This window comes from Amphibalanus amphitrite, unplaced genomic scaffold (assembly GCF_019059575.1).
Source record: "Amphibalanus amphitrite isolate SeventyFive unplaced genomic scaffold, NRLGWU_Aamphi_draft 000134F_arrow, whole genome shotgun sequence".
Lineage (NCBI taxonomy): Eukaryota > Metazoa > Arthropoda > Thecostraca > Balanomorpha > Balanidae > Amphibalanus > Amphibalanus amphitrite.
The window spans coordinates 9,290-32,900 of NW_024881629.1; the positions used below are offsets into that span (position 1 = coordinate 9,290).

A 23,611-nucleotide genomic window follows, 5' to 3' on the forward strand; every position below is an offset into this window, starting at 1 on the left:
TCACAATTATTTGGACCACCCGTGACGACCAAGGTGTCATTTTTGCTGATAGCCTCTAGAAAGGTCATCCGAGGTCATTTGAGGCTACAAACATATTTTTGCCAATAACTCGCGATTGGAAAGAGATAGAACGCTGGGATGGTCTCATTGTGTTTGTCTTGCCGAGACGCATCGACTGATATGCAACATGACCTTTTCAGGTCAGGTCATGACCTTGACCTGAGGTGAAATTTTCAAGTTGACCTTTCAAGGTCAACTTATAGTTCATTCGACGCGTCTTGGCGAGAGAAACACGATTCTGGCAATAGAAATGTCGTGGCTTTTTGTAGTCGAAAGTTATTGTCGAAAAACACTTTTCGTAAAAACAGCTATTTTTGGAGTTTTTGCCCTCTGGAGGCTAAACCGTTGACCTGAGGTCAATTTTGATAATGACCTTATCAAAAGAAGAGTTCAAAAACTATCGATTGCTTTTCCATACGCTTTTCTAGCTACCATAGTTCCTGAGATAACGGCATGTTTTCTGAAAAATATAATGACCATTGGCAAATTTTGACCTTTGATGACCTCTGGTGACCCCAATATTGTTCTAAGATGAAAAATGATCGGAAATACTTTCAAACGTACACATTGAGAGCTATCGACTGCTTTTTACCGCGTCTTTCTAGCCCTCTTAGTTTTTGAGTTAGAGGTGGGTGGTAACATATGCCCCCCCCCCCCCCACTAGGGCGAAGTTGGCTGAGACCGCCACTGGGGCGCGGGTTAATGCAATACACCGGGTCAATAAGCTGTATGAATGACGGGATCATAAACTCTTTAAGTGACATGGTTACTTAACTTGACCTGGTGACCTGACTTTAGGTGACCTCGAGTCAAAACTTTTACTGACGACGCAAATTTAAGGGATGATGAGCTATACAGAATTTCGTGGCACTACACCTCGCAGTTTTTATACTATACACACAAAATAATAACTCAGAAATGTGGCCAAAACTGTCCCCCCCATCCTCCGGGGTGAAGGATAGGTGATGTGATTGCCCCCACCATGACTATCATGACCTATCACACTGACTGGCTAGATCTCGGCGTCCATCTGTCAGCGCGTCCGTCCAGGTCCATCGACGGTGACCATCGACCCAGCGTTGCCGGAGGAGCTGGCGCGCTGTCGCCGCCGCCGGCGGCGACACTAACGGCCGGCCGCCGATCGATGGCCCCGGGCGCCGCGCCGCACCCCGCCGCCGGACCCAGTGGCGGCGCTGCGGCCATGGCCGCCGCCGGCCGACGCCGGCTCCTCCCGCTGCTCGTCCTTTCCGTGCTACTGGTCGGCGTGGCCCTGCTGCTGCTGGAGCTGCTGCTGCTCAGCTCGACCGGGCCGGCGCCGCCGCGACTGCCGCCCCCGCCCCGGCCGCCGCCCCCGCCGGCGGTGACCACGCCGGAGGGCACGGACGCCCAGTGGGTGGCGGTCACGGGCGCCCCGCACAAGCTGCTCGTGTACTCTGCGTTCCTGGACCGGCGCCGGCCGGGCGGGCCGACCGTGGTGGTCGTGGGGGCGACCGTCACCTCTCGACCCGCCCCGCTGTGGTGTCGCCTCCACCTGGAGGGCGGCCGGCCGCCGCTCCTGGTCGATGCTGAGGTGAAGAACATTCGTGAGAACTGGAGCCTGAAGTACTCGGCTGTGTTTGTCCTGTGTCCATTGTCGGGAGGTGGCGCGAGTGACGAGCGTCCCGTCTCCGTCACGGTTACCGCTGCACCGAGAGAAGACGCGCACAACCGTTTACTCTTACAGAATAGGGAGCCAGTTGAGGCGCCCTCGCGCAGTATTGGTGTGTGCGTGAAACCCCTTCATTTCCGCTACGACGCTGTGGCGCAGCTGGTGGAATTTATCGAGCTACAGAGGCTGTTGGGCGTGGACCGGTTTATGTTCTACAACAGCTCGGTGGGGTCGCGGGTGGACTGTGCGCTGCGTTGGTACGGTGCGCGCGGCGGGGTCACAGTGCACCCCTGGCGACTGAATCTGCGCTCACAGCGCGACATACGCACCGAGGGCATGTTCGCGGCGCTGAACGACTGTCTGCTGCGCTCGCTGCCAGTCAGCAGTCACCTAGCGATGCTGGATCTGGACGAGGCGATCGTCCCCCGTATGAACGCCTCCCTCCACGGCCTGCTGGACGCTCTGGAGAACGGCCTGGGGAGCCAGCGTCCCGCTGCCTCCTACAGCTTCCAGAACACCTTCTTCTACCTTGGCTGGCCGGACGACGCGTCGGCGGGCAGCGCTCTGACGTCGCTGGCCAAGACCCGCCGCCGGACGTACCGCCACCCGCACGGTCAGCGCAGCAAGTACCTGGCCGTGCCCCAGTACGTCCTGGAGGCGGGCAATCACTTCGTGTGGCAGACGGTGCCCGGCCATGGCACCGTGCACGTGGCACCCGCCATGGCCACGCTCCATCACTACCGACAATGCGAGTTTGGCGGCCAGGCATGCCTGCTGTCCCCGAATGTGCGAGACACGGGTACACGCTGGCTCGGTGCGAAGTTGAAGAAGGCAGTGGCGGCATCCCTAGTGGGAATTAGCGACAGTTGTCCGAAGATAATGGCGGTGAATGACCAAGACTGGAGGTCACTGGTTTAGTGAAGCCACGTGAGGCGAGCTTGTGGTGAGGTAAGATGAAAAGCGCCTTCTGTGTGTATTTATGTGGGACTAGTGACTGAGAAGATGGCAGACTAATGATCTCGGGGAACAATGCAATGCCAGATTTACAGATGCCTGCTTCGTTTGGAAGAGTCGTATACGCATTTAAGAACCGCCAGTTGACAGAGGCATTTCTATCCAATGCCTTAATGTTGTTAAATGCGTAGCTGGTGCAGTGCATTTCTGATTCCTATGCAACCAGGGAACATTCCTGCTGATGGCCGTGTTTTTTTTTGCATCTGAAGATTCTTTTATTAATGACCTCCATCTCGATATTTTGTTTAGGTTTAAGGCTTGTTTTTCATTGATTGTATAGATCTGTCTCAACTAGTTACTTTCTGACGAGCTGATTGTAGCTATAGGTCTGTCCAAAGTTCTTTCTGACGAGCTTACTAAGTGGACGTTGAACAGAATGGAATAAATAACACGTCAAGCAACGCATGTCAGCCCACGACTGTAAGCATTGGAAGCAGGAGAACAGCTACTTCGTCGATGTTTTTTTTTAAACTAACGTTCCTATTCTTCTTTCGTCAATTATCTCCCTAGCTTCCATTGACATGTATTTCTTGTGGGAGGGGAGAAGGGGAATGCTTTGTTCGGTAATGTGATCAGTCCCTGCCTGTCCCTTCCTCAGTCCCCTTCCTTGGTTGATAAATCTTGGCATAAAGAGATCCATGTGCATTATGAACTCTGATTGCTAAGGTCTCGTGTCGTAGATATCACGTATGGATGGCGTGGGTCACAGGTAACACTGTAATCTAAATGCAATGAATAATTCCGACTTTGATTGGTGAACTCACTGAGACGATTCGCAACTCTGATTTTATATATTCGATTGCTGGTGATACATGGCTTATGCTACATTGTGCGAGACTGGAAAATAGATGATCATACACATCACCACATCATACAAGACGTCCCGCAAGGGCGCACTCAACACTCAGAAGATTCTCGGCTCAATCACTCAACACTCGGAGGACTCTCATCGCAACATGCCATCCCAAATAATAAATAATGCTTATGTAAGTAACTTAGCATAGCTGAGTACAAAACCCTTGCATAGTCACCGAAACGTAACAACTATTATAAGCATTTTGCAGTGCAAAACCGTTCAAATCTCCCTCATTCGGAAGCTTCATTCACTGTCGAGAGTCCTCTTCACATGCTTTGCTTTCGAGAACTGGATCGTATAGTCGTGAAGGCACCAGCACCGTTAAGTTCACAACTCCGTGCTTATGTGGCAAATCGTCAGACACTTGGACATTCGCTCAAGCCAATTCGGGTTCAAACCAGGTAAGACACTTTTATCGTGAAATCGCAAGGGACCAAGAGTATACATGAGTCTCATACATAGCAAAACTTTTGCGTATCAAGCAACCGATGACAAACTTTGAAGCCGTTAAGTTGTGCACACGGAGCAGCGTTTTAACACGTGAGTTTGGTCCTGTCTTAGAGCCCACCCCGCTCTGTCCTCGGCCGTCTGTGGTCAATTATCACACTCTTCTCGCCACTGAATCACACCCATTGTCTCCCGGTTAGCACTATTTTAGCCGGTCTGGAGCGGTGTCGTCACTCGTTTTCAATTGTTCCGCATAGCGTCACTCGTCGCTCGGGTCGGCTTCGCATCAATTCCTTTCAGTCGACATTCAACGATTGGAGGGTCATATCAGGCTGATATGTGGATCATTTTGCTTTTCAAAGAGGGCATCTTGCAACAGCATGGAATATTCACCGGGACTAATCAACCTGCTTCAGAGAGGCTAGACCACAGAGAGTGAGGTCAAACCACGCTGGGCAGTTATGGAATGTTTGAGAGCTTACACTAGCAAACAATACAACTTTGTTTTCGAGACTTCAAGGCCATCGTGCTGTTTTCCCATAGATCGAGCGCTGTCGTCCGTCAAGTAAAAGCACCAATGTCGGCAGGGCCGAGTCTTCGTAGGAGCTGTCGAAGCTGTCCGGATTTACAAGTCTAGAGTCTCGGGGTACGCCATCGGAGCTGGCCCGTTGCCTCTGGAGCCAGCATCGGAGCGGACCCGGAGTCTGGAACCATTGGAGTAGGTCTGGACTTGGAGACTCTGGAGCCAGCAACGGAGCAGGTCTGGAGCAGGTCCGGAGTCTTCGGATCCAGCGATGAAGCAGGTCGAGAGCCTCCAGATCCAGCGGTGAAGCAGGTCTGGATGTCCTTAAGCAGGCGTCTGCGGCAGCGTCTCCAGATGGTCGCACGACTGGGCCCTGCCACCGCTCACTCGACTGCTGGAGGAAGAACACGGCTCGGTGAGAGAGGTGCGGTAGATCGTCCCCCGGATCTGTCGGAGGGGCTACGTCTGTCAGGTGTCGTGTACGCAGCTCATGAGTCATGCCACCGGGCATGCCTTGCTTATGGTGAAGACTAAAACGAAATATTACGTCTGATTAAATTGTGCTCACAAGTTCAAGTGGTCGTGAACTCAGCCATACTTTTTCCATATATAGCTTTAGCAACCTCGTGTCAATCATTTTCATAGAATCACGAAACTCCCAAGTACGAGTGAAATAAGGAAATATTCCCTCGCCATACGGCACCCAGTCCACCCGTCAGCGACAGACCCGTCTCCGTTCATGTGGCCCGTCTTATTACCCTGGGCTAGAGCCGGGTGGTGGTGGTGCATGCGAAGACAGCGTGCGGAGGAGCGGAGGTCATGCACTCGTGTAAGGTCATGCGGCGGCGGCGGCGACGTGCCATGATCTTCTTCGGACATCCGGCCCTCAGCGAACCGCGCCTGGCGTTACACAAACACTGGAGGTCAGATATGGGTGGCAAACTGACAACCGCCATCCTATAGAAAGCCCAGACAAAATAATTGCTGTGCTCATCCGATCATTTTGCGGTATGGGGTTGTGAATGTCTAAGTTTACATGCTTGACACATCTGTGTTTGGTAGAAGCCGGAGGCCGGCCTAAAACACACTCACAAAAAGGGAGGCATATGACTACGAACAAAGAAAAGACAATGAACAGAGCCAATTTTTGCGTTGCATTCAATCATGTCGCCTTTGGACGTCACTAGCTATTCAAAACATTTGCTGAGCCCCTGTTGGTTCAAGCACACTTTGTGCTTCAGACCCTGACTATTTTAACGCCTTTGCTTTTCAATAATGCTTTGGGTCAACTTGGGACTGGTTGGCTCAAGTGGCGCACTGTCAACATTTTTATCACATTCTATTTATGGATAGTATGGGTATAATCGATTGAAGTTCATACTTCCCACGCCTCCATCACCATGTGCACAAAGATCCCGAAAGACCAGTGACCCCAAAAACAGTTCAGAGGAAGACTAGAGCCGATAGCAGTCAACAGCAACGTCACGTCAGCGTCACGTCAACGCTACGTCAACGTCACGTTAACATCACGTTAACATCACGTCAGCGTCACGTCAACGCCACGCCAACGTCACGTCAGCGTCACAACAACGTCACAACAACGTCACGTTAACGTCAACGTCACGTCAACGTCATGTCAACGTCACGTCAATGTCACGTCAATGTCACTGCTATCACCGGCTGGCCGGAGAAGAGCCGGCCCGGATGAATGAGGAAGTGTGGGATAGACGATGCTCCAAGACGGCGCTTACCGCTTCTGACGACCTTCGCGGCGCGCAATGTGCAGGGTGATCTCCTGTGAGCGGTACTGCCGGAAGATGTGGATCGTCTCCGGGTGGGAGAGCCCGAACAGCGGGATCCCGTTCACCGCCATGATCTCATCACCTGCGAGTAGGGAGATACGGTCAGGAGGGGCTGAAGAAGTCTGCTTTCTGAGATCTGTGGTTTTATCGAATGGCTAGTTGCTCCACCAAGGCAGAGTGAACTGATCTTAGGTTTGTTGCAGCCATGAATGTTGAATAACCTGCAGAAATTGGCCGTACCTTCTTTGAGTTCGCCGCTTTCGGCAGCCTGTCCGCCCTCGAATATGGTCTTCACGAAGATGCCCATGTTGCCGCGGGCCGAGTCGCGACCTCCGACGATGCTGAAGCCGAGACTCTTCTTGCCGGTGCCCTTTCCGAGTGCCACGGTGAGGATGGCCGCCTGGGAGAGGCGCGCGCGGCGGCCCACGGCGGCCGGGTCGTAGAGCGAGTGTCTCCGACTGCGGCCGGGCGCCGGCAGGCTGTACGCCGAGGTGACGCTCGAGCAGGTGGAGGCCAGGCTGACGGACGACTCGGGCCGCTCGGCCAGCTCCGGCACGTCGCTCATCGTGTCGTCGCAGTCGGTGTCGGCGGCCATGCAGCCCGAGTCGAGCGAGTCCTGCAGCTGAGCCTCGTCGCCGTGCTCGTAGATGGCGCTGTCCGGGTCGCGGGCGATGACTATGTCCACCTCGTTGGGGGCCTGGCTGAGGCAGGCGCGTGCCTGCTCCAGAGACACCCCGCGCAGACGCGTGCCGTTCACGTTGATGAGCTCGTCACCAATCCGGAAGCGTCCATCTCTGGGGAGGAACAATGGGAGTCAAATCAATGGCGACTGAAGCCGTTTTGCATTTGCGAATCGACTTTCGTAACCCTAGAGTCAAAACACAGCCTTATTGCGAACCGCTGACTCAACCGCCATCTTCTTATTTGTCCTGCAGAGGACACGACCTGCGTACATCTTGCTTCCGCGCCGGGCACCTGACGACAGAGGGCAGCGAACCTAACGTTCCGCATTGCATCACCACCAGCGTCGGCGCGTTTATCACACACGCACGCGCGCGCGCTCGAGTCGCGGCGGGCCGGCCGGCCGGACCGGTGTTGTCGGCGGCGGCCACTCACCTGTGGGTCACGCTGCCGGGCACCACATGCACGATCACGTAGCCCGAGGTGCGCCCGTCGGCCGTCTGCTTGTTGCCAATGTACATGCCGAGCTCTCCCGTGTTGTCGCGACGCAGCCGCATCAGCTTGAACTGCTTGTGCGCGAGACTGGCGGCCGCGTGCGGCGCGCTCTGATGTTTCCGCAGCAGCAGGCGCCGGTCGAGCGAGGTGGCTCGCCGGCTGTGCCGTTTCCGATAGCGGGGGAGGGGTGACGATGCGACCATTAGCCGCGACGAGGCCTCTTCGCAGCCCGAGTCGGCGGCGTCGCCGGACGGGGACAGCTTCTCCTCGTCGGTGAGGTTGTCTCCGGCGGCGGCGTCGCTGCTGTCCGAGTCCAGCGAGTCCTTGCCGCTGTCGCTGGCGGCCGGCCGGTGTCCGCCGGCCTCGCTGGTCGCCTCGCCGGCCTCGCTGACCGCCTCGCTGGCGTCGCTGGCTGTCTGGCGGTGGATGACCGTCACTGGCGGCTCGTCGTCGCTGTCCTGAAAGCCGGACGGCGCCGGCAGCAGCGGCACCGGCGACCCGGAAGGCGAGCCCACCGGCGACGAGGTGGCCTCCGGAAGGTCCCACGGCTCGGCCAGCTCGCTGATCGAGTCTACCGGTCGCTCGTCTCTGAAAACGGAAACAGGGAGCAGCCGGTCAGAAAAAGACAACGGACAGACCCAGACGCGACCAGGAACAAGGAATGAGGAAACGGGAAGTTGCGATGCTGGTCTTGAATACATGGGGAAGAAGCAAGAAAGCGGGAAATTTGATCGCTTTGCTATTGTAGATTTGTTGATATTTGTCTGGAGTACACAGCCATAAAACAATAACAATGTAATACTGGGCGATTTTTCTTCCTTGCGGATCAAATCAATCGACATACGGGTCGCGACTTGGTGATTCGTCTGGAAGATAGCGAGCCACCAGGACTGGCTCGGCGCGGACCGGTCTTGGACGGAATTGGGGCTAGCTGTACCCGTGGAACCAGTGCCACTGCTCAGATTGGGACCACCGGTGAACGGCCCTGCAGCAACCTTCCACCGCTCAGCGCTACTCGGCGTGAAGGGGACGGCTACGGGAGGTCACTGGTTTCAGCCAAACCAGAATGGCCGGGTCGTGGTTAAAAATACGGACTCAGCGGGCTACGGGGCTTAACAATTCAAGTTGGCCCTGACAGGTGACATAAAATATTTTCCTCTTACATCGAAAGGTTCCAGGTATTCGTCCTGATCAAGATGGGCCAAAAGTATAATCTTTATCAATTTTACAATGCGGAACACCCAATTCAGGTTATTGATGATCGCGTCTGCACCCATATCGTGCGACCCTGCAGAATGTCTCTCTACCGACGCGACTCACCCCGTCTCGCGACTCACCTCCTGGATGACTTGATGAACGCGTACGGGAACCGGTGCGCGGGCGGAGGCGAGCTGGCCGTGCCCGTGGTGGTCACCGTCACCCCGGCGCCTCCATCGATGGTGACGGACGAGCACGGCTCGCGACAGGCCAGGTACAGCACCGACGAGCTCTTGCAGACGGAGCGCATCTCCAGCGAGGCCGGTCCGCCGCCCGAAACGTCCGCGGGCGGGCTGTCATCCTGAGAGATAAAATGATGGTCATCAGTCATCACTCAGTCGTATGGTGATTAGAGAGGGTGTGAAAAGCGTCTATCAAGCTGTAGTTTATTTGCGTGATGATTTATTGTTTATGCGTTGAGATTGAAGCTGTTTTAATAGGTATTTCTGAAGTTCAAATGCTTACTAGGTCAAATACTCGTATATACACTAATAAGTCAAAAAGTAAATTTGGCTTCGTGAGTGATGAAGAATGACTTGACTTCCTGTCGAATGTCAGAGGGATGAGACAGTCCGGGCTGCCGGAAAACGGCTGCGGAAAATACCGCCTCGCATTCCCCACAGGGAGAAAACGCGATCCCAGACGGGATAGATTTAATGATGATGCTGGTCCGGGGAAACGGACCTTTAGTTGTCATTGAGAAGTGTCTGGGAATTCTCACATTTATGCCTCGCATGCACGATAAAACCGTTAACGTCCACATGATCGGTCATCAGCCTTTGACGCGACACCGGAAAAATGCAGCGATTGTGTAGCTATTGCATGCTGGAAGCCTGTAACAAATATTTGTTCTCTGAACCAATGATTTTCATTACGGAAAACCACGTTGCCGACTGTCCCATGTTATTAGATAAAATCGATGCTTGTATCATTATCCATATTTATTGCCAAGCCTGTATACCTTCTGGAACGTGCTACCGCTGGTCTGGCTCAGGAGAAGTGAAAGTTGGCGGCACTGCCCTGCATTCAGCAGAAGTGGCATTCGGTGGATGGCGGTGTTCCAGGCAGCGCTGCTAATCGGTGGGTGAGCGGCCGCCCATCTCTGGGGCCCGGCGCGCCGCGCGCGAGGTGACGACTCTCTCACCACCCCGGCCCCCGGCGGCCAAGGTTGTGGTCGGATTGAGTTGGCCTTCGCAGGGTATATGATGCGGGGCCCATCCAGGCATGACACGCGATGTCATTCACCCCTGACGTCCGGCAATCGGTGCCAATCGGTCATCGTCCGTCCACTTGACAGCGCCTGGCGCGAGAGACCACCGCGACGGCTCGAACACGGCAATTGAGTCTCAGTTTAGACTGCGGTTATGCGCGAACCTGGGCCGTGATATTTCTGTACACCAGCAATGGCTTTATATGTAAGTGGGAATGATAAGTTCTGCAAACTGACGGCGTCTATACCTATGTATGCCTACTTTCACGTCGTTGTCCGAGTTCATTCAAAGCGTGCAAAACTGGTAGCACTTCTTATGGATGCCTACAATCTGCCGTATCATCACCAGAAGCGATAGGTCAGTTCTGTAGTCATTTCGCTGAATGTCTAATTACCAGAGGTGGCCGCTGCAGCGCATGAGAGAGCTCGACAAGTGGAAGCTTTGCACCCTTCACGTGTGTTTTATGGCTCAGCCACCGGACTGCATCCTGCATCCATTCAAACAGTCCACACATTCGGCGAACCCAGGGCGAAAGTACAAATACCATACCAAGGATAAGTGTCATCTCGGCGGGCCGGCTGTGCAGTGGCATTGTTTCAGTTGAGCCGGCCCGGATGCGCTGATAGCGAGACCTCAGCGTCCTTGCACAATCCCCTCTAGGACTGCGGACGGCGCTCGCGCTGACGTCTCTCCTCACCTTGGCTTCGTCGCTGTCGGCGGGTTTTCCGCCGCGGAAGAAGTCTCGGATGGACTGCACGCGGATGACGGGCCCGCGGTGGCCGCGGTTGGCGCGACAGCGGGCCTCCGCCGGGCCCGGGCTGGCCGCGGGTCCGGAGGCCGGGCCCGGAGTCGAGCTCTGACCCGGCCTCTCCGGGCCGGAATCGTCTCCGGCGCCGGCGGCGGAGCGCTCCTCCTGACGTCGGCGGTTGCGCTTCTTGCTCCAAGTTTTTGCAAAACCTGTCGATCAAAAACAGGGGTCGCTCATTAAGCTTTTTATCGAGACACTTCATTCATTTTACTTAAATAGACATTACCTGAATGGCGTTTTTTCCAACAACGATATCCAATATGTTTCGTTGTACGCGACTTGCAGCATCAAGCTGACTTTGTGACATCATGGGTCACCAGTATGGCAACATATAGTGTAGCCATTACACCCCTGTAATGTGTAAAGTATAAATGGCTCAGTGCTGTTAATAAAAGCACTTCCGTCGTTACTGTGCAGGCTCAGCATTCACAGATCGCAATATCTGAATCGGCGAACAACCCATATCTATGAATAATAACAACGAGGACTGGTTGTGGTAATTGTCTGGCTCTTGCCCCCGTGGAAGCACAGCCAATGGTAATTCCCACTCTCACCTGCCTCCAACATTAGAGTGACATCACATTAAATCACGAGAGAACGGTCGCACCTGGCTTCCAGTGTATCACTCCCACCTACGCCATTTTTTATGCTGATAAAACGTGAATAGTCGGATAGTTTTAGCCGAGATAACGGAGAAGTCGCGTGCTCTTTGATCCGCTAGATGTGATTCAGAATGTAATTTCCTTTTTGATCTTATTCTCTGAGAAGAAGTAACGGGGAATAAAACGCAGATTTGTCCAAAACCCATCCGAATAGTGCTCAGATGTCCCGTAAATGCATGTCTTTATGTTGTCAAGAACTGCCACAAATCGACTTAATGCATATGGTGTACAAGCTAAACGGATCGAAGCCAGTTTTGTGAATGCGCTGCAATTGCAATATTGTATAAGAAGGCAATTGGGAAAACATGGATTGAGCGGCTTTGTGTCATCTGAAATGCTGAGAATAAGGACCATGTGTTATGTCGTGCATGAAAACAGATGAAGGTTATATCGTATGTATGCGAGCTAGCGTAAGATTAGAAAGCACATTGCACAGCCACTGCCAAAATCCCAACTGTGAAAACTTTATAGCTGCATATCGGTTAACAGATATAGAAATTTAATGGCTGTGGCCATTAATTTAATTTAGCTTTTTCCTAAACATTTAATAAATACTCCGTCATTCCTTGGACGATTTTCGTATTCAAACGATCCGTCGTTGCCCTACCACAGCATTATATAAAGGCATGACGTTATGCCCTGCTTATGGCGAATGGTTTCGAATCAGGTTGATCAGAATGAAACACTTGTGCAATGTGCAGCACTGTGCAGTGACTGTCTTCAATAGGTTTCAGACGACTTTTGCGCTAAGTTAGGTCGCTAAGTCTGGGCGATAACCCGGTGACATGTTTTTGACAGTAGAACTAACAAATCTGTTGCCGAGGCAAAAAGCGTGAATCATGATTTTAAAATATTACCTAACTTTAATGATAACGAACACTATTGTGGACCAAATATCTCAGCAAAATAATTAGTTATTTGCATGACTCGGCATAAACGTAACCTAACCCTTCCCCATGAATTTCACTTTACAATGTGGTACGAATACACACGTGAATACTTAAATTTACTAGCATTTTATTAGCAGCCGTCTTTTGGAACATTATCTTCCATGCGTGTATCAAACAGCCCACAGCCACATGCAATGATAGTTTTTTCTCTCCTGCCGTGTTGTTTTCCTTTCCGGTCAGTGGGTCAGCTGATCTCATCTCATCTTCTGTCGGCGCCGTGTCGAGCTTTCCAGCTGATTTGTTTCTGGTCACGATCCCACTGGGCTCACTGCGCGCACTTTCCACTCTGAGGTAGCGCGGCTCGCGTGGAGTGTGTGTCCGCTTCATCTTTCTGTGACAGAACGGGCGCACACACCCGGAGGCCTGTGCTACTTTGGGCTAGCAAGTGCGTGCAAATTACTCTCGAGATAAGTAGCTTTCGCAGCGGCAGGTCCGAGCAAGTGTGCCGCGTGATTTGATATCCCATCCGTCTCCGCTCCGCCGCGGGCTCCGGCAGTGGAGGAAGCAGCTCAGCTCGCGGTGTGGAACCTCTTCCAGTGACGAGGCTGTTAGATGAAGCGATTACGCCGCGGACGGAGCGTAAACAAACAGCCCGTACAGCACGCCAACTGCTTGTAAACAGTGCCGGAATTCCAGGGGTGGATCTTTTTTCTAGATCTTTTAGTTCCCCGGTGGTTATACCCGGTGCACCGCGGCTGTTATTTTTAACGGCGCCGTTTTTGGTGTGGCATCTTTACTCGAGGGCGGACGATTCGATTTGTATGACCGGCTGTGCTCAGTGACTGCAGTTACTCCTCGCCTCTCGGTCTGGTGTATTGGGCCGTATTGTAGTCGGAAACTACCTTGTGGAACGGTCCAGTCCCCAGATCCCGCCTCGCTTGTGGCACACGGCCCCTCGTAGCGCGCCGCTCGGCGCGACACATTTGTTCTCGGTCCAAAAAACTCTCTTCTTTCCAGATAAACAGAGCCGAGCAATAAACTGCGAGGGAATTCCGGCCGAGATTGTCGGAGCCACGTGGCTGGCGGTGAGCGCCGAGCCTGTCCTCGATTCGGCCTCTGCCAGGATCCGCCTCCACAGCCGGCTTGGCGGGCGTCCCACCTACTTAGCGAGCGGGCGTCGGCCCCATCCCCCGCCCGGTCCGGCCCCCGCCCGCGGCGGGCCGCCCACTTACCACAGTCGTCGTCCCCCGCCCTCCTCAGAGCGCACACTGCCCTCATTGACGTCATGTCATCCGCTGTCCGCTGGTGACTGGTTAGCCCTCAGCTATGTGGCATCCCGGCCATTTGCATCAGGTACCGGCCTCACACCACCCCCTTTCAGCGTCGAATACCGCGTTCCTTCCGCGGCCCCTCCCTCCGCTTCTTCCTAGCGATCTGGACCTCATACTGGTAGGGTAATGCTACCCGGAAGATGGGGACTGAGAAGGTATGATAGGATGAAGCAACAGCGGCGAGGCAAAGGGATGAAAACGGGACGGTGACTCAGAATAGCTGTAAATGTCGTGAATATACCGGAAATGTGCAAGATGTAAATCTCGGTAAACTTTTCTTTTGATGTAGATAAGGATACATATAAAATGATCCACTTATGAGTGATGTTATATGTAATAGAGGATATGTATCGGATTATGATGTAAATGGAAGAGGAGTAGAAAACAAACAGGCAAATTCTGTATTGTTCAATGCGGCAGCTGTTCTATTACAGACTGTCGCTGGGTGGGTTGGAGACTACAACACAGGAAAAGAACGTAACCAGGAACTACAACGCGACAACAAGATCATAACAGGAACTTCGCCAGCGCCAAAAATGTCACAGAAACAGCATTGTGTAAAAAGTATCGGAGGTCATGGGACTTAGTAGATGGATTGGCCTGTAAATCATTCCCAATGTCGCTATCACTGAGCATTTTACGGACGCGCCGCTGACACGCTGAGCGGCTCCCTGCTCTAACTGGAGGCGGCACGTTCTTCCGAGCGGCTTTGGATGGCCACCCTGACGGGCCTCCCATCCGAGCCACAACACACACGACAGCGAAAGTTGCCCAATTGGACGGCATGAATGCGGTCGGCCGGCCGCTGACCAGGTGGGCTCGTCGGGAAAAAATAAACGAAACTTGGCGCATGTCTTCTGCGATTTTCTGAATTGCTGCGTTTGAGGGACATGTTACGCCTTTGTGTTTGGCTATTTCTCAGTTAACCATGTATTGCAAAAAAATATGTAAGAATCTTACGATGTGTACGGCTTTCATAAAGCTCAACGGGCATAGAATAGTCCACAACTTCAGCGAGAAAGTTGTTATCGATTTTTCCACTGAAAGCTCCTGGCCGGGAGCTGCCGTGGAGAGCTGGCTCGCGTCCGGCTTCCGCCGTCGCCGCGGGGCCGTCCAGCGGCGATGGGGCCTTAAGAGACGAACGGATGCCCCTATCCGCATCCCCAGCCGTCGATCAGACGTCTGTCGATCTCAGAAATCCACCCAAAGCTGAGCACCGCTCCGCACACGCCACCCCACTGCGGCATGCGTGCACGGGCGGGCCTCGAGCTGCGGCCAGCTCACTTGGAATAGATTGCGGCGCAGTGGCGGCTCCTCTTCCGGCAACAGAGCCGACCGCGCCAGACCCGACCGTCCGGTCGCACGTGCAAACAGCTACGAGATCGACCGGTCCCCGGCGCCTCCGGGCGCAACGGTGGCGAAGTGGCCGCGCACAGGGTCTGAACGGCGCGCAGGGCGGTGCAGGCTTCACTGCAATGTTGTGAACGATGCCCTGGAGCTGGTCGGAGGAGAGCGCATAACAAGGCTGGCTGAAGGAGAGATCGTAACAGGCAGGCGAGGATTTAGCCTCGACCAGATGTGGCCCATTGAACTTCCGAGCCATCGTATCATTGAACTTCGCAGCCATCGTGTTCTAGACTGGATTTTACAGAGTTTTGATATCGTGACAGAGTTTTGGTATTTTCTGAGATTAGGCTCTTTATTCCTGTTGGGGCAATGGTCGGGCTGCTCATATTCGCTGCAGCGGAGGCGGTGGCGATGACTTTGACGGTGGCGGTGGCGGTGGCGGTGGCGGCGGCGGTGGCGGCGGTGGCGGCGGTGGCGGTGGCGGAAGCCGGTCGGGATCTGGGTCAAATCTCACGGTAACAGCGAGCCGGGTCGCCCGGCGGCGGTGGCGGTCTCGCACGCAGCGAGGGATCGGACCGTCCAGAGCCGGGGACCCGGTCCGGTCCGGTCGGTTCGGTCCGGTTCGTCCGGTCCTGTCCGGTGAGCTCAACCCCGGGATCGGACGGCCCGGAACACCCCGGAACACTGGGGAACTGTGTCGATACGGAGGCTCAGCCGGCAGCCGGAACGGAGTCCGACATCCGGGAGGGGCTCGGGCCACGAGAGGCGCGTCAAGCCGATCAGTCACACCCGTCCGTTCCGCCGAAATTGGACAGAGGAGCCGATAGACCCGTCACGTCGGCAGATTGAGACGGATCGGCGCCCGGCGATCCGCTGGTATTCCGAAGATGACGTATTTCTCTGTGTTGACCAGCAAACTGGTCAGATCGTGACGACCGAGCGTGAGATGCATAAACCATGAGCGGCCGCCGAGGTTATGGGAGTCTACTGGCCCGGTGTTCGAGTGAACTCTGGGCCTCTGCCGGTGAAGGCCGTGGGGCCGGCGGACAGCCGCTCTGCCCCGAGCGGCATCCCCGCCCCTCCCCTCGTGACCCGATCGGGCGGTCTACCCCAGTAGGCCGCGGCACCGCTAGCCGGCGCCGTGGCCGCCCCGCTGCCCCCGTCGGCGCTCCCCGGCCGGCTGGTTCGTGCAGGCCAGGCCGGCTGACCGGTGCAGTCGGTATGCGGAACTCAGCCGACCACCCCCGCCTGCACGCTGCCTCTGCCCCGCTCCTCCGAGCCAGCTGCGCCTCGGCGGAGACTTTTTCGGTCCATTGGGGCCAACTACGAGCGACGCGGAACGGAACGCTCTACCTTGGGACGAGACAGGGCAGAATATCTTTGAATAAAAAAGACAGGATGGAAGGGACGAGAGGAGAGACGCCCGCGCCGATCGGGCTGGAGGCTATGCCACCGGGGGCGCACCACGCCGTTCGCAGACAACGGTCCATTCCTGGTGGTGTGCGCGTGGCAACTGACCGGCCGACCCACTCGGACCCAGACGCCTTTCCGCGAACTGGGAGCGTGCGGCGCCGCCTCGCGCCGGCGGCCATCGACATGTCCGGTCACGTGACCTGACGCAGTGGAGCTGCGCTGTGGTGCGTCTCCGTCTCCGTCTCCGTCTCCACGTGGGAGTGCGGACGGTGCCCCGAGGACAGTGTGTGTTCCAGATCCGCTGGGCATCACGATCCGCACGGCAACGAACACTGTCACGTGATTGCCGGCGGCGGTCGTGATGTGGGTCACGTGACGCGTCACCGGGCTATCGGCCGCTGGACGGGCGGACCCTCTGTGTTTGTGCTTATATGGCGGTGATACATAGTAAGACTGGTTGTGACTTAGAGTGTCCTTCCGATAGTGTTGACATTTGTTTTTGCAGTTGGACTCGGTGTGACATCTGTCGCTGCCGTCGCTGTCGTTTTTGGGTAGAAAAGGTCTGATTGTTTGCCAACACCTTCAGTTTATATGCACGTTTATGTAAATAGCAGCACCCTGTTTGTGTTTCGGGACCATGGTGTAGCGACAACTGAGTGATTAATGTAGCTACATGGTGTTTAACATTCTATCTAGTTTGCACCGGGATTAACCCGTCCTTCAGAAACGTTACATAAAGCATTCACAGGTCCACGGAATTAATGATGACACCTCTTGTTTCGTTCTTTGGGACATCCCCGATCACAACGGATCAGCACCGGCCCCAAATGGACCCCAGTTCGCTGATCCTCCGCGGGGTGTTAGCATAATGTGACAGGCTCGGAGTGTGGCGTGGGTCGTGTTGTGGGAACAGGTCGGCCTCTGGCGGTATTCTACCCAGAGGTCGTCAGATGAAGATCGCCGGGCGAGCAGCCACCCGCGCCGGGAGCGTCTCCAGCCGCGCCGAGAACGTCTCTTGCCGCCCCGAGAACGTCTCCAGGCGCGCGCCGAATATTCATGGGACATCGAGCGGCACTGCCGAGCTCATTTGGTGTCAATGCTATGCCGATGGCTCGGTGGGCCACTTTCAGTGCATCCCGAGGCCCGTGAAGGGCCTCCAAAAGAATGCGAGCATGGAAAGCCACTAACAATGGATGGTGCAATGAAATGTAGTTGTTTATCCTGTGAAGAAAGGAAACAAGTTTGATGCTGTTGTTCGCATTCAAATATTATGCAAATGCGTTTGGTAAAATGTGATCTTCAAACGTTAATGCTTTCACGATACCAGTTGACTGAATTATTATATAACACTCGTCCCGCCCATCAGCTTTAGAAGAAAATCCACTCAAGGGGAATATTCTATTGCGTGCGGTTTCTAAGAACCTGCAGATACCCCATACCTGTTCCTCTTCGCTGCGGGAATCTGACCGCCGCCTACCGCTCCCCAGGGAACGCCTGCCGCTCCCTGCGGTAGTCTGACCGCCATGCTCCGGTGCCATTGTGGGCCGACCACCGGTGGCCGCTCCTTCCGCAGCGCGGCCACATCGCTCGTGCGCTATCAAAGCGGCCAGCGACAGCGCACGCGGGGCGACCGCGCCGGGGGCCGGGAAGTAGCGCAGGCTCGGCTGCGTGCCGCGCGCCGATCGTCGAGTCGGCCCTCTCCGCTCGGGCCGGCCGGCGCACCCGGTTTCTCCCTGCTCGGTCCATGCCGGCAGCCATGGGCGTCGGGTAAACGGACCTTTTAAAGGTCAGCCGATCGGGAATAGGTCAAGCAGATGCCGGACCGGACTGGCGGCGCCCGGTGAAAGGCGACGGACCACCACCGGCATGCGGCCGGCGCGGCGAGCAAGGCGCAGCGCGTGCGCACGATGCGTCACGGTCCGTCACGTGACGTCACGACTCGTCAGCTAACGTCCCGCCGTGTCGCTCAGCGGAGGCATCCACCGCGTCACGTGGTAAAGGCAGCTGAAGGGACCTCGAAAAATGTGACTTCTTTGTCCTACGAATGCCGTCGTGGTGTACGAGACGTGTGGCGTCGAAATTAGATGGAGCCTGTTCTGTTAGCTTTACCGAGAACTGCGGATAGCTCGGTTACCTTGATCGAAGCTATTTATATTATTAAGATTCCAAATGATGACAAATGAGGCTACACAGTCTTGACAAGTCAAACATACCCTGATGTAGCACGAGGTATCCCATCGGTCAGTTATGGCTAAACAGCTGGCATTTACGTTTTAGGAGCGCCTAACCAGGTCAATAGATATCTTACTTGTCAGACTCGAAGGCTTCCTATCATATCAGACACAGTTGAATCACGTGGTGATAAATCAAGCATTTACTGTAAAAATAGAAATTCGGCATTTGTTGACTCATCCCGAGAAGATGGAAAAACGTCCGTCGGGTAATGCGAAGAAACTCCAGCCAGCCTCGCGTGAGAAGTGATTTGTCTCTCGGTCGCGGGAGAAAGCTGCTTCCATGGAAGTTCGTCGACCTTCAAGTCATTCGACGCCGGCAATCGCTGTTTTATGAGGCCATTAGTCCCTCAGCGCTGGGTCATGTTCAGTGGAAACAGTACGCAGTCTTGGGTCGGCTTTTCTTTTAATTGATGGCACATGGCATTAACAGATATGTGATGACAAGCTGTGCTGCTCTTAAGTCACGATCACGATGGTCCCTTCGGCTGAAGGTAGGTGCCGTTCAGAAGCCGCTGGTGGGTGCATCGATGCGCACTAATTTCTTGGAATAAGTAAAGACACCAAAAGGGTCGCCCGAATAAATAGTTACCTTTTCGAAATAAGCCTGTACCAAATCGTGGCTGGTCACTGACCGTTTGGAAATAAATATCGTGTAGTCTTTCGGCTGCCGCCTGTGGCCGTAGGATGAATGCGACTAACCAACGCGCGGCCCCGAGAACGCGACTGCCGCCCGTTGCTTGCGACTACCCAGGTCGCCATCCTCCATCCCCCGCAGCACAGCACATACCATGAGCCCAGACAGGGACGACGCGTCCCATGGCGGTCACATCCGGTGAGCGGCACAGCTAATGCAGAGCTCAGCCGCGGCGACTATGCGGCAATCGCGTCACCGGTGGCGCAAACATTTTTGCGTCAGGCGGCGGCGCGGCGGGCGCGCAGCTGCCCCAGGAGCCGCGTAAAGCCGGGACGCGTCTGTGAGGATGGGCCCGCCGCGCCCGGTTCGCAGTCACGCCCCGTTGCGTTTGACGTCTGGTCGTGACGCAAGTCGGACCGGGCTCCGGCATTCGGCGGCGTCCGTGTCGGCGAGGTGGGCCAATTAGTTCACGGCGTGTTAGACAGGCGAGAGTCCGCCCACACCGCGAGATTGGGCCGAGGCTGATTTGTTCGCCGGCGATGGTGAAGGGATACTGCGGCTTGCTTCATGGTGTTGTACCGTTTCAGCTTCAATGTGGTTAGGTCGGCGGTTGATTGCAAATGGGTCTTAAAAATGTAGATCTGTAACAGCAACCAGTTTGTGACGAACGAACACCCAAGGTGTAAAATGAAGTCTGTAATCTAGAATGTTGTGGATGGGCAGCTTCAAATCCTCTAACAATCCTCTAGTGGGCCTAGCAACAACCATCAACCATGTTCAACAGCTCTAAGAAAATCTTTCTTGGTAAATAATACCCTGAACGCATTCTGACTGGGTACGAGATAGCTGCTTCCCTCGTTTGACAAAAGTAAAACAGAGAAACGCTACGGTTGCCTGTCAGTGCGCCATTAGGCGATGTGGAATGACGTGAAGACGAGAGCTCATTTTCATAGTGTCGAACGAACCATTGTTTGAGATGGAGACAGGGCCTCGCCGGGTTCAGGGGCCTTGACTTCATGACCCACAAGTTGCGGCGTAAAATGAAGCGATTAGAAAGCCCAATGACCACAAACTGGCGGCTGAACGGGGCAAGACTGCGCCCAGGGTAATGACTAATGTCTGGCCCACCGAGGGAGAGGCAGGCTGTTCCTCGAGCGAGTTCCACCAGAGTCGCCACTCCAGTCAACAGAAAGCTGGCCGTCGATTCACCGGGGCTGTTTAACGGTTGGCCACTTCTTCAGACATATGCCACACAGCCTGGCGGGCAGCCGACTTATCAGACCATACAAACCCCGGTCCAAGCTTGACCGATCTAGATCATAGTCTGACCAGGCCAATTAGTTCACTAGGGCTCAGCTCGCTGGCGGCTGGCCCACCTGCTCGCCGCCCGCAAACGGCGGTGCTCCGCCTTCTAAATACAGTGCGTGAAGCGGACTGGGACCTGTCGGCCAGCGAGGAGCCAGCTGTGGGCCCGTCCAGCCCTCGTGGCCTGGTTCCGGGACAGGGGTGGCAGCAGCCGGCGCCCGGTCCGACTGTGGGCGGCCCACGCCGACCGGTCGGCCCGCTCTGGGCGGGGGCGGGGGCGGCCACGATTGGACCACTTCTGCCGGCGGCCGGGCACCAGCGGCGCGGCGGTGTCGGTGGTGACGGTGGCGACAATGGCGGCGGTGTCCGCGGCGGCGGCGGCGGCGGCGGCGGTTACTGGGCGGTGCCGTCGTGGTCGTCACGGCGGCGGCGGCGTCACGCAGGGCGTCACAGCGGCACGTGACGGCCGCGCCCGCCGACCGCCGGGTCAGTGACCCCGTTGGCACGTGCTCGGGGCTGTGGCCGCCCGCTCAGGAGCAGTCACAGTTGATCGGCGCGGCCGATGAACGGAGAGTCGTCCAGACCGGCCGCACGGCTCTGGGCCGATATTTAGTAGACCGCGCACACCAAGGCTGCTATCGGTGGACGCGTGTGCGAAGACTCGGAACCAGTTGCTGTCATACAGGGCGCTGGTTCACAGGAAGGCAGGAAGGTGCAGTGGGCTCAGGAACAGGATGAGCCAGGGTGCGAGCCGTGACCGTAATAGGCAGTGGCACTTGACGTCGCAGGGAATTCTCCGGCGGACGGCAAAAGCAGCTATCTCGGCTCCAGCGTTGGCTATCGCGGCATCAACTATGTTCGGTGCTGGCACTCCTCGCAGCAATCCGTTTGTGATCCAACAAAAACGCAAATCCCATGTACAATTGATATGATCAAATAGAGCGGGTCTGGTAATAGAACTGTAAAAGGCAGAGAAAAAATCACGGACGGAAGTTGCAATGGGCATTACGGGCGTATTCGCCGTTTTAAGCATGTTTTCGCACTAGTAAACCAGTGATAACCCTGTGCACCAGTACAACACAGTGGGACCGCCGCTCCTTTCGGAATTATGGCGTGTAGGAACTGGAAATGAGGGAACCAATGTATTCATTATTCGTCTAAGACGGCACTTTGTCTGCCTGTGTGTCGACGCCTCGCCTGTAATCAGCCTGTAATGCACATGCAACGGAATGTTGGCGTGCTGCAGTGGGCTTGAGACGTGGAAAATCTCCGTACAGGCCCTGTGAGCCAGACCCGCCAGCTCAGTGATCGAATCTGAATCAGCCTCCGGCGGCCTAAATCAGCCCCTCATCCTGTCGTGGCAGGGCTGAGCTCCTGCGGCTCACTCACCTGTGATCTCACATTTATTAATTATTTAATGTCTGTGTGCTTAACTGTTAACAAAAGTTATGTTGGCGATGACATCTTGTTGCCGTGGGCTGATTTGTGTGTATTGTGGTAATGAGGAACAGTTCTCGTATGACTAAACACCTGCTTCTTCAGGCTTATTTTACTTCAAAATGGAATATTTGCCAGGAAAGCGTGATGACATGACGTGTGTGCGGCTGTGAGATCGACAGATTGTCGTGTTATTAATCAGACGAGGGTGCTCCTTTGTGTCCGGTAATCGCTCGATCTTAACCACTGACTGGATACCCATCTGCGTTTCCCCGAGTAGAGGGGCATTCTCGGGAAAAGTGGCACCTTCGGCCGGCGGGACAGCGCGTTCTCTGTCGCGCGGACGGCCGACGCGCAGTGAAATGCCCGCCGGCCGACGGCGATGGCCGTTTTTCGTGAGAGCTGCCGACTCGTGTGAAGGTTTCACCGATTTTCTGGGGCCTGACGCGGCCGGCGGCTAGGATGCAGGCCGTAGAGTCTGTCACACACACTGTGCGCTGGTGCGCTGTTCGCCTGCTAAGGACCGGGGCTCTGAGCAGTCGGAAACTGCAGTTGGCGATGTGAAGCGACCACCAGCCGGGCGGCAGGCATACCTGCCGGAGACTCTCGGCCCGATCCGGCTACGGTAACCAAAGTCTGGCCCGCACCGTGAGGCGGACGACGAGAAAGAGTGACAGAGAAGGACATCCATCTCTCCATCTCCGTCTCCCGGATTCCGGCGGCCCGGTGAAGGGTCCGACCGCCAGCACCGCGTCAGTCCGACATCACCTTCAATTACCCGCACACTGACGTCAGTGAGAGACGGGGACAAATGATGTGCCAGGGCCACACGTGGGCGCACGCCGTGTGCTCTCCGCTGAAAAGAAAAGGAGAAGAAGCGGAAAGGCATGTTTACGCCGCAAGGACATGTTTGGATGGCCGTATCTTGCTGGGAAAATCCTTGCAGCGGATGTTATCCAATGCGGTAGACAGAGGGAGTGGAACAACGCCGCTCCTTTAAAAACAAATAAATTCCCATTGATAATGTCCGATTTATCAGCTACTAGAACGCGGGACTTGAGGACTGTCCCACACATCCTTGTTCCAACGTATTTCAAACATGTGTCTATTTCCGATCGCGATTCCCGAGCTACACCGACATCGGCTAGTTCCATATCTTGATAAGTACGCCATTGCTTTCCTCGAAGATTGCCTTTTTGAAATAACAAAGAATGTTATCGCTCATAGTGCCTCATTCCATCAGTTTCGGTGTGTTCGTGTCAGCTAAACACTCGCCTTTTGAGTTTTCCTCTTATCTCATTCATCAAATGGCAAGGAAATTGTTATTTAGTTGCCACTAATGCGATTGAGCAAATGCTTCTCCACCAAAAAATGCTCGTGAAATTTAACCCGCCAAGGTAAGTAGCAAGAACAGGGTGGTGCTACCATGGATGATTGGCTCCAATAAGCGTGGTACCGATATGACAAAAGGTGTATTTAGCAACTCATGATAAGAATGAGCCTCTTTAAAGCTGCAAAAGTTGTCCGTTTTTGTTGCTTCTAAGTAATCATAATTA

At 54.9% G+C, this 23,611-nt stretch overlaps 2 protein-coding genes across 5 annotated transcripts in view; one reads left to right on the forward strand and one right to left on the reverse strand.

The window, feature by feature from the left end:
* Positions 1 to 1,387: 1,387 nt before the first annotated feature.
* Positions 1,388 to 3,119, forward strand: LOC122382166 (the record flags this gene model as incomplete). Its single annotated transcript, XM_043367144.1, has 1 exon — positions 1,388 to 3,119. A coding segment is annotated over one exon (1,239 nt), but the record flags the coding sequence as incomplete, so codon positions are not given.
* Positions 3,120 to 3,499: 380 nt separating this feature from the next.
* LOC122382174 (pro-interleukin-16-like) overlaps positions 3,500 to 23,611 on the reverse strand; it is a 28,002-nt gene continuing 7,890 nt past the window's right edge. The window contains exons 3-9 of one of the 4 annotated variants that reach the window (XM_043367153.1): positions 10,692 to 10,951; positions 8,864 to 9,084; positions 7,467 to 8,114; positions 6,591 to 7,144; positions 6,300 to 6,432; positions 5,307 to 5,448; positions 3,500 to 4,939 (exon numbers count right to left, since the gene is read on the reverse strand). In XM_043367153.1, the coding sequence (XP_043223088.1) occupies positions 5,313 to 5,448; positions 6,300 to 6,432; positions 6,591 to 7,144; positions 7,467 to 8,114; positions 8,864 to 9,084; positions 10,692 to 10,951 (1,952 nt within the window). In that variant the 3' untranslated portion in view covers positions 3,500 to 4,939; positions 5,307 to 5,312. Of the gene's footprint in view, positions 4,943 to 5,306; positions 5,449 to 6,299; positions 6,433 to 6,590; positions 7,145 to 7,466; positions 8,115 to 8,863; positions 9,085 to 10,691; positions 10,952 to 23,611 lie in introns of all 4 variants that reach the window. The other 3 variants (XM_043367152.1, XM_043367155.1, XM_043367154.1) reach the window with 3 other exon arrangements.